Below are 12531 nucleotides of genomic sequence, written 5' to 3' on the forward strand. Positions count from 1 at the left end.
CTTCTAATCCCTTATGAATTACACATGCATATTTTGAAGATTTAGTTTTCCTATAGTATGCCTTACTTAGAACCTCCAACATAGAACGTATATCTAACATGCAACCCGTCCGTGGCTTCTAGATCGAACGTGAACATGCAAGGCTCATTAAGTTTTGTGAAAACCTTTTGAAAAACCATATAACTCCTAAGACGTGTCGTCCATCCTAAGTAGTTACACATATTAACCACAAGAAGCCAGCGCCAATTTTAGGGACAGCCCTCCGCCAAAATTGCATCAAATTACTTTTCTAAATATCCTAATGGTCGCGAATCACTAAGACAAATAGATAGTTTAAAACACAGTGATTAATAATTCAAAACTTGCATGCATAATATCATAAGTAAATTGAAAAGAAACTACATATTCTTGCTAAGGCTCGTGGCCTCGCCCTAACAAACGAAACTAGTTACTAACAACCATAAAACAAAATATTATTAAGAACATGGATAGAAAACACGTTGAAAATAAACTTGAATTGTCAAGGCTCTCTAAAGCCAAAGTATTGCGTTCTCCCCCCAATGTTGCACAGAGAACCCTAATGGCTAATAAGCCTTATTTATACTACTAGAAAATAAAATCCTACCTTGAAAATGTCTTAGAAGAAAACTAGGAAACATAATTAAATGATAAAACAGAAAATAAAAGGTTTCCTAATTGAACTAGAATTTGGAGTTCTCAAACAATCATACTTTTGACCAACCAAATTAACTCCGATTTAGTCCCAAAATATCTATTTTTAAAGCTAAAGACGTCCCCTACAAATTCTCAGAAGGAATCTTCCTCAAAATATGCCATCTTGACCTCCAAAATATCCAAAACGTCCAGAAACATCAATCTGGGAAAGCTGCACGCTAAGCCTTAATTTCATCATCACGGTCAAACAGCTTGGTAGAAAAATATGAAATTTTGATACAATCATCTCGAAAGGGCACAGGAACATCTTCCAATTGGAATCATTCCAAAATTCATCCATTTGATCACTTTTTGCTTCAGAGGAAGTCGAATATCCTATATTAAAAATATATAACAAAGTATCAAAATTCTACCAAAATAACCAATAAATTAATACTAAGATCAGGGTAAATATATAGTATAATATGGACTCATCACATACATATGTGTAAATTTAAAATTGTATATATTTTCTTAAAAATCGAATTGAAAACTTTTGAAAACACACCGAATCGAAGCAAACGATTGATTTCATTTTGGTTTTGACTTCAAAACCGCACCGAACTGAACTGTGCCCACCTCTAATGTTAAGTAGCATTTTGGTACTAGTTTTACCTCACTTTCGGTCCCACGCCACCATGCGTCCGGAGGTCAAAAGCAATGACCGGCTTCACCTCCCTTCCCATCTCATAATCTTCTTGCTAGAACCATATCCTGATGTTCATGTGAAAGGTCATGAAGAATCATGAAGAATTCTTGTTTGGTATATTTTTCTCAAGAAGAAAACTAAAAACTAACTGAAGAAAAAGTTTTACTTGCTGAAAACAGAAAATGTGAGAATTTATAGTTTTTAGATGAGAACCATTCGTCGGCCTTTTCTCTCAAACAAATTTCAGAGGACGATATCTGCCACGAGCGCCCTTCAACCCGAGATTAGTTCAATTTCGCTGCTATTGGACTCCATCGTTGCTGCTATAGTCATGATATGGTGGTGCGCATAGTGGGCACTTGAGCTGTTCGGCAATCTGAGTTTTTTTTTTTTTTTTTCTTCTCAAGCTTTGAAGATTCACAGTTGCCTCCCAGCCTGCATTTTTTGTCTTAGACTATTTGATAGTGATCAATAAAAATAAGTTTCAAGTTCTCATACGAAATGAATTTTTGAGTCTTATGAATTGTAGTTAGAACTATGTTCTTTGAACAAATCAAAATTTGCAAGTCCAAGTTTCTAAATACAATACCAAACATGCCCTTAGAAACGGAGATGAAGTTCCTTAGGACTCAAGATATTCAGGAAGAACAGGTTGTTCCAGCTCAGTGCCGTTGATAGTTCCTGACTATTGAATGGAAATAAGTTCATCTTCAAAGTTCTATCTGTTTGTGCTTCGCTGATTTCTTTTATCGACCTCGATGATGAGAATGGGGCTTTAATGAGTTCAACTATGCAACGTCAAGAATTCCTCGTCGAAACACAAGGTTAGGGAAAGGGAGTATGAGATAATCAAGTACAAAAAAATAGGAAACCAACAGAAGAAGCACTCAATTCACTACTTCAATGTTCAATCACTCTTACAATACACACTTTCATAGAAAAATTACAGGGATCTTACTCACCAACGCACGTATGCATGTACTTACAAACATTACTCAGTCTCTCAATACAGATTGCTCTCTGAAAGACTATACAGAGAGAGTTGATCAAAAAGATAAACGACTAGACTGAGAGGAGACACTTACTGCTGATTGATCAAGTAATAGAGATAATGGAGCAGAACGTTTGTATGATAGTGAGTAGAAGGAGAAACACAGCTGCATTGTCGTCTATTTTTTTCGGCAGCATCTTCCATTGATGAATTATTTCAATGAACCGAAGAGGGTGCTCTTTTTGATTTGGAGAGGTGAGTGTTCACTTTTGTTAAAGGTTATTTGTCCGGTAATGTTATGGCTGGTAACATTTCGGTCTAATTCTTAAACATATGATATTGAGAGCATGTATAATTGTTGCTTTTAGTTTCCAGTTTAAAACAGAGAAGGAAGGTTCAAAACTTCGCCGCGATGTTGTAGCAGAAGGTAATGTGAGTTCTGGAGGTGCCCCAACCCGTATAATATCCCGGCTATCTGGTCAAGAAGAGATGTTTGCTTTCCGTCCAGCAGTAAGTGGTGTCCTGTTTCTCTAGTACACTTGTTTCCGATTGCTTTCTCTCTTCCACTCGTAAAGGTTTGGTCTTCCTGTGCACTGAGGATGAATTATCTGTGTAGGTGTTGCGCTTGATTGAAATGCAGACACCGGTATATCTAGAGGGAGTCCATAGTCCTCATCCTTATTTCCAGAAACAACGCAGAGAATTTGAAAGTATATCTTCACGGAACATACAGTAGCAGTCGTCATACTAAGCCGCAGAATTGTTGTATCAATGTTGCTTCTTCCTGTACATTTTATGATTTTTCATTCATTTTTATCTCGTTACGGTATGAACTAATACGAAGCCAGGCCTACAGGAAAAAAAAAAAAGAAAAAAAAAAAAAGAAAAGGGAAATCCTACGGAGTCTGAATTTGCCATTACTCAACAGTTGACACTATATATCAAAAAACGTTGGTTCTTCATTCTTTATTTCTTATCTGCAATTTTAAGCACGGCGACGGATTTCTACGTGAATGGTGCAGTGTAAATGACATTTTTGGAATAAGAATAACAATATAGTTTCAACAAAAAAAAAGTTACAAATCTTCAACAAAACAAACTAGCGAACACAAGGACATAGCTTGTGGAAATAATTCCTTGCTACTAAGTTTTTTTTAACGAATTCATTGCAACTAAGTTTTTTTTTTTTTTTTTTTAACAAATTCATTACAACTAAATTTGAATTCTCTTTTTCGTAAATTAGTGTCAAAATATATATTGTCTTTGTAAAAATTATGTTGTCACTAATTTTAAAATATTTGTTAGTCTCTGACATGCACGCTATTTTGTGAATACAAATTCGTTGAAAACTCTGGCACAAGAAACCAAGGCAGAAGGGAAATTGATCAGAATCCCTTGGTTTTGCTTGCATGAGGAATGAGGTGTACATGTAGTAGATGCGAAAAAGATATTTTGGTTGTCACTCTTTCAGTTGGTATCATCTTTGACTCTTTGACCTCGCAGTCTATAAGAAAATAATAAAATAAATAAATTATTGTTTTGGATTCTTATCCTCGCGAGATAACTACCATGCAACTTACTCTGAAGTCGATAAACACATTTTGTATCTTTTCAATTGGTGAAATCATGATTCTCTGACTCTGATGACTTTAAGTTAATCTCAAGCCTTTAATCGGTTATAATAATTGTTTGACGGCTAAATAAGGAATAGACATTATCAAATAGTACTACAGTTTTATGTTATTTTTTTTTACTGATAAAGAAAAGTTTCATATTTGACTAACACAATCACACAAATAACGATAAGGTATTATATGTGTTGAGTTCAATACTTAGTAGTAACCTATTGTGCGGTCTAGCTCAAACTTCCCATTCCTTTTGATAGAATAATCCTTCTTCCCTTAGGGATCAATATCAAAATTACAAGGTCAAGGAAGAACATTTGCTATTGTATTTTTCAAGTAGGAATAACTCCTAAAGGAATATGCCATTCAAACGAAGTGACAATGAAGAATACCAATTCATTATAACTACTAACCAAATCAAATCATACTATTATACATGGATAAAAGAATACGAACACAATAAACAATTTATTTAAAGAGGCACAACTATCTATCTCATATACAACAGTTTAGTTTGACCCGACCCGACGCAATATCGATGAGCCTAAAGTCAGGGTGTCATAAAACTACTTGATTTTTAAGGGTCGAGCCTAAGCATGAGCACAACTCACCTTAAAAGTCATGTTTATTTAAATTATGGTTAAAACTGCTTGATTCTTGTAGTGAATAGGGGTTCCTTCCTTGGATGATATTGGAAACAAGGGTTTTACTTTCTATCTTAAGTACAACCATTGAGTTGGCCCGACTCAACACGAGCATGATGAGGAATATTTGGAAGTTGGGATCGTGTGAAAGAAAATTTTGTGTATTATCGAATACATTTAGTAAGAGGACCGAGACTTGTGAAATTACATAATTAATTCAAGCATTCGTGAAAAAGTAGCATGCATCCAAAAGTTGATTAATTAGTGGCCATATACCAGAAGAAGAGATGTCAAAAACTATGTGTAAAATTGATCAGATAGTTCTTAGTTGCAGTAGTGGACATGATAATACACCACCCCACTCATCAATTATGATACAGTTGTTAAGTACTAATAAAACGCCTGGCTTGTTGAAAAAGGGCTACAAGCCTACAAAACCATGCACATTCCGTTTTGTTTAGGACCACTGTTTTATCTTTTGACTCAGTGGAGGTTCCATTTCGATAAGGTGCATGTGGCTAAAATAGATACATCCCACTCATGGCTCAAAGTGGAGAAAACAAATCAATCCAGAAACAAGCAACGAACTGTTTACACAGATACGACAGGGGATGCAAGTAGAGCCTTTAGCTACTAGCCAAATCTTTTCCTTTCTTTCTTCCAAGGGATGTTACTTTGGATGTATCTTAAGTAATCATACACTGTTTATATAAAAAGTTATAACACATAATAATGCATAATTGACTTGAAATATTATTACCGTGACATCTCCCTTGTATGTAAGAAAGGAAGTCAATATACTGCATAGTGACTATCATGGGCACGATGGATAAGTATGGTTGATTAGGTGCTAAATGAAACACATTTAAGGGCTACAAAATAATTGAGTAGAACAGAACTAGATCATCCAATTCAAAATTAATTGGATGATCTAGAGAGCAATCTCCATTAATTATGTGGTGTATTACTAGTATCTGTGGCTATGTCGTGTATTAGATTTTGCATCTTCGAGTGTAGTCTAGTCTCATCTCCAAGAGAAAAAAAAAAAAAAAGGATATGTACGAAAAGTGTTGATATCATTTTCCTTTATAAGCATAGAACAAAAACAAATCGGGAGCGTGGTTTCCATTATGATTAGTAAATGTGACATAAGTAATGTTATTTTTGTTTTAATTGGGATGTGGATGTATGATAAAAAAAAAACTCTGCATATCATTTTATTGAAGACTAATGGACAAACTAAGAAAATGTAGTATCAAATAAATATTACAATGTTTCTCTTATCATTATAAAATTGAGTTCAACATGAACTACAAAGCCAGTATAATGGAAAATATCCTCAGCTGTACGTGGTCATCATATATCTGGTTCAGCTGATTTCATATCCTGAAGATCAAACCATCGACATATATATTAGTGTGTGTGTGTGTGTTTGTGTGTGTGTATAGATATAAGGAAAATGATAGTAGAACTATAAGAGTGTGTAAAATTTGTAGAGATATTTACTGGACATATTCGGCGTTGATTCGTGTAGAAGGAGAGTGTGAGATCGCTGCAAAAGCATCAGTTGACATTGCTACGGTAGAAGGGCAAGGTGATTTGTTGCAAAGATCAACCACCTTCACGTCCACCGTAGCACCACCCTTGCAGGGTTTATTACGTCCACTCAGGCACCTCAGTCTATATCGCCTTCCACACGCAGCACCATTGTCCCACAATCCTTCACTCACCGCCACAAACAGGTTCCCCGGAGGGAACTGGTCTTGCCTACTCCCAAAGCACTTTGTAGCTGCACAACAATTACAATGGCATTAAGAAAATGAATTGTCATTCATAATAGACCAGTTAAGAAATAGAGCATATATAACCTAAACTATATATGTTTTTAGCAAAGTATTAGACATGTTATGTTGTCAAACTGTAAATCAAAATCATAAATGAATGTGTATGTAGTTCTAATTCACAATCTCTGACGACATAACATATTGGATATCTTTATCTTTATTGCGTTGAGATTAATATGTTGTTTGCTCACGTATGTAAGGAGGACCATAGGAAGTTGCAGTGCCGATATCACCAGAGACTAGCCTTACGTCTCTGCAGAATAAGCTTAACACTATTAACATGACTAAGAGCCTCATGTTCACAACTAAGTTAGAAAACATATACGTTCGTTTTGGGGCATGGCTATATATAAAGGCATTGGAGCTCCTCTCTCTCTCTCTCTCTCTCTCTCTCTCTCTCTAGATTTCAAAATGTTCAACTGCTAAAAAAATGTTCTGCGAAGGAGTAAGAATCATTCGCAGGTTGAAAAATCAAGTCAAACAGAAAGAGTTCAATATCTTCTAGAGTAAAGATACTTGCATGCATCTCTCGGGATGTCAAAAATGTCATTGGCATCCCGAGGGGGTGCATGTGAGTCCTTATTCCTCTCAGCTTTTTAAAGCTGTCGTGGGGTTCAGAAAAGGTTATTGACTACCTCGGAAAGTATGAGCTAGGTACGAAGTCTCATGACATAAAGTAAAAAAAATCACATGAAAGTATAGTTTTTTTGGACAAAACATGAAAGTAATGTGTGCTGCTTTTTAAAAGGAAAAAAAAAAAAAAAAAAACGTGTGAGAAGCACACTACTAATTCAAATTTGCTTTTGCAAATGCCGACTATTAATTGGTAGAGGTGATAGTCTGAAATGTACCAACAACCAGTCCTGTGTGTGAACGCAAATTTCTTTGTAAATCATTTAATTGTGAACTATTTTGGTACCCTTTTTTCATCAATAGAAAATTTGAACTTGAGATTTCTTTCAACGTTCAAAAGGGATCAATGTACCTTAGGCTAAGAACTAGTTGATTTTGTTTTTTTTTTTTTACTTCATGTATATAGAAGAGAAAATCCAAACCAAACCTTTGGTCCTTGGTTGACTAGGCACTGTATGAACATGATAGAATAAAGTTCATTAAGAATTGCTTAGGAATGAAGTGACCAAACCTGCTAATTACGGCATACTGTCAAACTTTCTTTTTTAATTAACAGAACGATATTTTAAACAACTCTAATTTACGAGAAAAAGAATTTGAACTTGAGTGCAGTGAGCACACTGGCTTAACTAACTGATCTAACCAACATCTGTTATCTAGTCCCGACAGTTTAGTCAGGTTGGAATTCAACAAATTCAAAAGTAGTAGTTATACAACTTTTGACTATTTGATTAAAATCTATCCTTTAGTGATTTCCGGAGCTACTAATACAATTATGCTTTGGAGATCCTCACCCTCATATGAAAGATTGCAGCAATCTCTTTTGGTTTCCAGATCAAGTTTGCGTTTCCAATCCTACTGTTTTCTCCAGGCCTCCCTTCCTCATTGTGCACATAAAAGCAAGGGATTTCAATGTCCAAAGTTTGGAACAACTTGGTATAGACGTTATCATATATGACATAGTACACTAACCTAATTCCTTCATAGATTAGAGTAGTTTAAATTATCGCTTTGTCAAAATATAGAATGTACCCTATAAATTCGTATTCATCTACATTTTCGTCAAATAGTTGATGCACGAAAGATTGAATTCAAGTCTGCAAGCCAACACAAGACAATATGTTTTAAGTTTTTCCGTCAAACAAAAATAAGATAAATGGTAATCTTTGATACAAATTCCGCGCTACCATTGGACGAAATTGAAATTGTGCCAGGCCACTTAAGCCGGAACAAAGTCTCTAAGAATATTCTTAATCCGTTTTTAGCGTGTAAGTTACAAAGTTTATAATTAAATTTTCTTATTTTTAACCACATATGCATACCACTATGCACTCAAATTTCGAAATCCTTCATTTTGAAAAAAAAAAAAAAACACATTGTTACTTAGTACTACAATTTAGTGGTATGTCTTCATTTTGTAAGTGAGATCTCTCTTATGTTCGATTATCGTCATAGGCGAATTTTAACCGTATTATTGCTAGACCATTATGAGACTTAGTATAACCCCTTTAATATAAATAATATCATTTGTTAAAAAATTAAATAAAAAAGCCTATTATAAAATATTGGGCCACTCAGAGACCCTAAAAGAATTAAAAATAACTAGAAGTTGGATATAGCATTAAAAAACGTGTTGGTTCAATTGGGACTGTCTGGCGGGCCATGATGGATCCGAGTGGCACCGACTCGTTATCCTTCCACCGTCAAGAGCGGGAGGTCATCGTTGCACTCAAATTTCGAAATCCTTCATTTGAAAAGGAAAAAAAAACATTATCACTTAATACTACAGTTTAGTGGCATGTCTTCACTTTATAAGTGAGATCTCTCTTATATTTGATTATCATCGTAGGCGAATTTTAACCATAGTATTGCTAGATCATTGTGAAGTTTAGCATAACTCATTTAATGTAGATAATATCATTTGTTAAAAGAATAAATAAAAAACCCGTTATAAAATATTGGGCCACTCGGAGACCCTAAAAGAATTAAAAATAACTAGAAGTTGGAAATAGCATAAAAGTACGAGTTGGTTCAATTGGGGACTATCAGAGTGGCACCGATCCGTTATCCTTCCACCGCCAATAACGAGAGATCATCGTTGACCTGTGAAGCCAGCCTTACACGGTGCCCTCCATTCTAGAAACCCGGAAGCCCGGGCCTTCGCCCAAGCTCTCTACGGCCCAACTCCCAGCTTGGAATAGGCAGGCCAGGGCCAGAAATTCGATTATCATGGTAGGCGAATTTTAACCATAGTATTGCTAGATCATTGTGAAGTTTAGCATAACTCATTTAATGTAGATAATATCATTTGTTAAAAGAATAAATAAAAAACCCGTTATAAAATATTGGGCCACTCGGAGACCCTAAAAGAATTAAAAATAACTAGAAGTTGAAAATAGCATAAAAGTACGAGTTGGTTCAATTGGGGACTATCAGAGTGGCACCGATCCGTTATCCTTCCACCGCCAATAACGAGAGATCATCGTTGACCTGTGAAGCCAGCCTTACACGGTGCCCTCCATTCTAGAAACCCGGAAGCCCGGGCCTTCGCCCGAGCTCTCTACGGCCCAACTCCCAGCTTGGAATAGGCAGGCCAGGGCCAGAAATGAGCGACAACGGACCCGACCAGCTTGGGACAGAACCAGCGTCCCAACACCTTAATACCCCCACTCGGGCTACAAGCTTGCGTTGCCAAGCCTAAAGGAATGTGCGGCTTGTGTATGATATATAAAGCGTTGTTTATAGCTGCTGATTGTCGATGTGGGACAAGTTGTAGTTGTTCTTCTCTCTTAACTTGTACTTTGGCAACTCAAAATTTTGGCCACATTTAATGAAATTGTATTTCTCAATCGCACAACTTCGGGAGTTGATATTTACATTGTTGTGGACAAACATTAAAAAAAGGATGAATCGACAATAAAAACTCCCAAAAAAAACAACTCAAAAAAAACAGGTGGTGTTCCTAAAGTTTAGGTTCTGCATATTCTCACACAATTATCTTTCCATTTCTTTTCATTTAAGGATGAAATTTCAAGTGATCAGTGATGTATATGGATTAAAGTTCCAGCAAGAACCTAAAAATAATAAGATTAGTCAGTTAAGAAAAAGAAAACACCATTAGAACTACCTGGCATTCTAGATGATAGAAACGACAAGGAAAACAAGTTGGAGAGAAAAATGCAACTGCTGCGGTTTGGTTCTCTGGTTCTTCGAACATCCAAAAACAAAGCCATGACGTATTCGTTTAGAAACGAAAGCTGAGATTCGGATCCTAAATTTTCAAATATGAACAAAAGGTGGCAGTGCCCAAACCAATCATGGTACGCTGTCCAAAAGACAAACATCAAACATGTGGTGTCGTGTTATCAGTATAGAATGTCACGATGGTGTGTTGGGGGGTGCATTCACCATGCAACTCCACTTATATTTCATCTAATTTAGCAAAGATGATCAAAGGAGGAGTGCTTGCTGTGTTTTTCCTTCTCTTTTGTTTAAAGCACTGACACAACGCTTGGCTGCTTACGATTCCAGCTCTCCTGCTCCACCCAAAACACCAGCTCTTCTGCTACTTGTTACGATGAGATTTGCGTATCTTATCGGACTCGAAAACCCGCCATTCAACAAGATCGCTGTAAGTCAAACATTTTTTCCAAGTTTTGTTGCACCACCACTGCTCCGGCAATGGGTCGCCGGCACCACCAACTCTCAGCACCACAGATGTTCATATGAGTCAGATGATTTGGCGTTTTTTGTATATGCCACAAAAGCATTCGAATTAAAACAAAAATGTATAAATAAAAAAGTGTTGGTTCAAATTGGTGTGGTCCAGCGGGCCATGATGGATCCGGATGGCACCGACCTGTTATCCTTCCACTGCCAAGAGCGGGTGGTGATCGTTGCTCTGTGAAGCCAGCCTTACGCAGTGCCCTCTGCTTTAGGAACCGTGAAGCCCGAGCCTTCGCCCAGACCACACGGCTCAACTCTCAGCTTGGAACGGGCGGGCCAGAATAGAGCCAGTACAGAACCGACCCGCTGAGACCAGACCAGCGTTCAAACACCCTAACGCCCCCACTCGGGTTATAAGCTTGCGTTAGTAAGCTCGGCGATTGGCGTTCTTTGCTCAAGGTATATAAAGCTTTGTATTTAGCTGTTTGTAGCCGATGTGGGACAACTTGTAGTTCTGGTTCTCTCTTCACTTGCTCCTCTATTTGGCAGCTCTAAACTATGGCCATATTTAAATCAAATTGCAGTTTTAAATATAAATTTATGGAGTTAAGATATACATTGTTGTGGAGAAACATTAAAAAGGGTTGAATCGAGAGTTTGAAGCTCTCTCCCACCATCAAACTCCCCATGTAAACAACTCAAAACGACCTTGTTTTGATTGTTTCAGTCTTTTCTTGTCATATCCTTCACACAAACACAATTTTTATTTTTAATTTAGGTTTTGTAAAGTTTCAAGTGATGAGTGATGTATGCTGAAAGAAATGAGATTGCTCAAAAAGTGTAGCAAAAATCACCATTAAAGCTACCTGGTGTTCTAAGAATGCTTGTCAATATTCCGATTTTGCATCCAAGTTTGTGCAGGTTTTTGAAAAAAACCAGATATAGCAAGAGAATTGTTATTAGCACTCTAAAAATCTCATTCTACACTCCTTACAAATGTATTTTTCTTTCCTATATAGAAAATTTGGAGTGTAGAATGAGATTTTTGGAGTGCCAATAACACTTCCCTATAACAATTAGTATAATTCATAATTATAGTCAATTTTTTTTTTATTACTTAATTCCCTTAACCTGTGTCTCACTTTTTTCCTTCAATTAATTATGTCAAAAACAAAAATCAATCCGTCATCTAAACGGATCACTATCAAATAGTTCGATTCAAATTGGGTGATCACATATTCTGGTTAACAAGCTGATGAGAACCAAACAATTCAATGTCGGTTTAGTTCCACTGGTTCATCGGGCATCAAGAAGTAGGTTTATGACATGTTGGTTTGGCAACGAAAAGGGGAGATTCGGATTCAAAATTTTATATATGAGAAAATCTTAATCCAAGTACATCTGAAATCAATTCACAACACTCATAGTCAAGTGCGGTTAAGTGTGTGAGTGAGGAAGATCTTACATCAAACTAAGAAGTTACGGCAACAATATTACAAACCAATCATGTCACACTATGTTTGAAACTTGAAAATATGTGGTGATGTGATTAATTTGGAATGCCACGATATCATCTGGAGGATGTAAGTCCTTCTCATGTGGGGTGAATTGGGGTGGTAGAATTGTTAGGTAGGGATAGGACACTAAAATCACTTGGGATTGCTTTTGGTAAGGATGAAATCGCTTTCTAATGACCAAAATACATTTTGACTGTGTATGCTTGATAAACTTGGACATTTTCGCCTCTTTACACCATAAACTTGTA

At 36.4% G+C, this 12531-nt stretch overlaps 1 protein-coding gene, 1 long non-coding RNA gene and 2 other non-coding genes across 4 annotated transcripts; 1 reads left to right on the forward strand and 3 right to left on the reverse strand.

The window, feature by feature from the left end:
- Positions 1–2375: 2375 nt before the first annotated feature.
- Positions 2376–3316, forward strand: LOC148690922 (uncharacterized). The gene is made up of 3 exons (XR_015957206.1): positions 2376–2609; positions 2723–2864; positions 2971–3316. It is a non-coding gene; the product is annotated as an uncharacterized LOC148690922 (long non-coding RNA).
- A 2809-nt stretch (positions 3317–6125) lies between these two features.
- Positions 6126–7018, reverse strand: LOC137728949 (EG45-like domain containing protein). Its single transcript, XM_068467765.2, has 2 exons — positions 6659–7018; positions 6126–6412 (listed from the first exon to the last, which is right to left on the reverse strand). Exons 1-2 carry the CDS (start codon positions 6786–6788, stop codon positions 6126–6128), a joined length of 417 nt encoding a protein of 138 aa, XP_068323866.2. The 5' UTR covers positions 6789–7018.
- A 2467-nt stretch (positions 7019–9485) lies between these two features.
- Positions 9486–9802, reverse strand: LOC148690923 (signal recognition particle RNA). Its single transcript, XR_015957401.1, has one exon.
- Positions 9803–10898: 1096 nt separating this feature from the next.
- Positions 10899–11204, reverse strand: LOC148690924 (signal recognition particle RNA). Its single transcript, XR_015957400.1, has one exon.
- Between the last annotated feature and the right edge of the window lie 1327 nt (positions 11205–12531).

Source organism: Pyrus communis, chromosome 15, assembly GCF_041283825.1.
Source record: "Pyrus communis isolate YQ-2024b chromosome 15, ASM4128382v1, whole genome shotgun sequence".
Classification (NCBI taxonomy): domain Eukaryota; kingdom Viridiplantae; phylum Streptophyta; class Magnoliopsida; order Rosales; family Rosaceae; genus Pyrus; species Pyrus communis.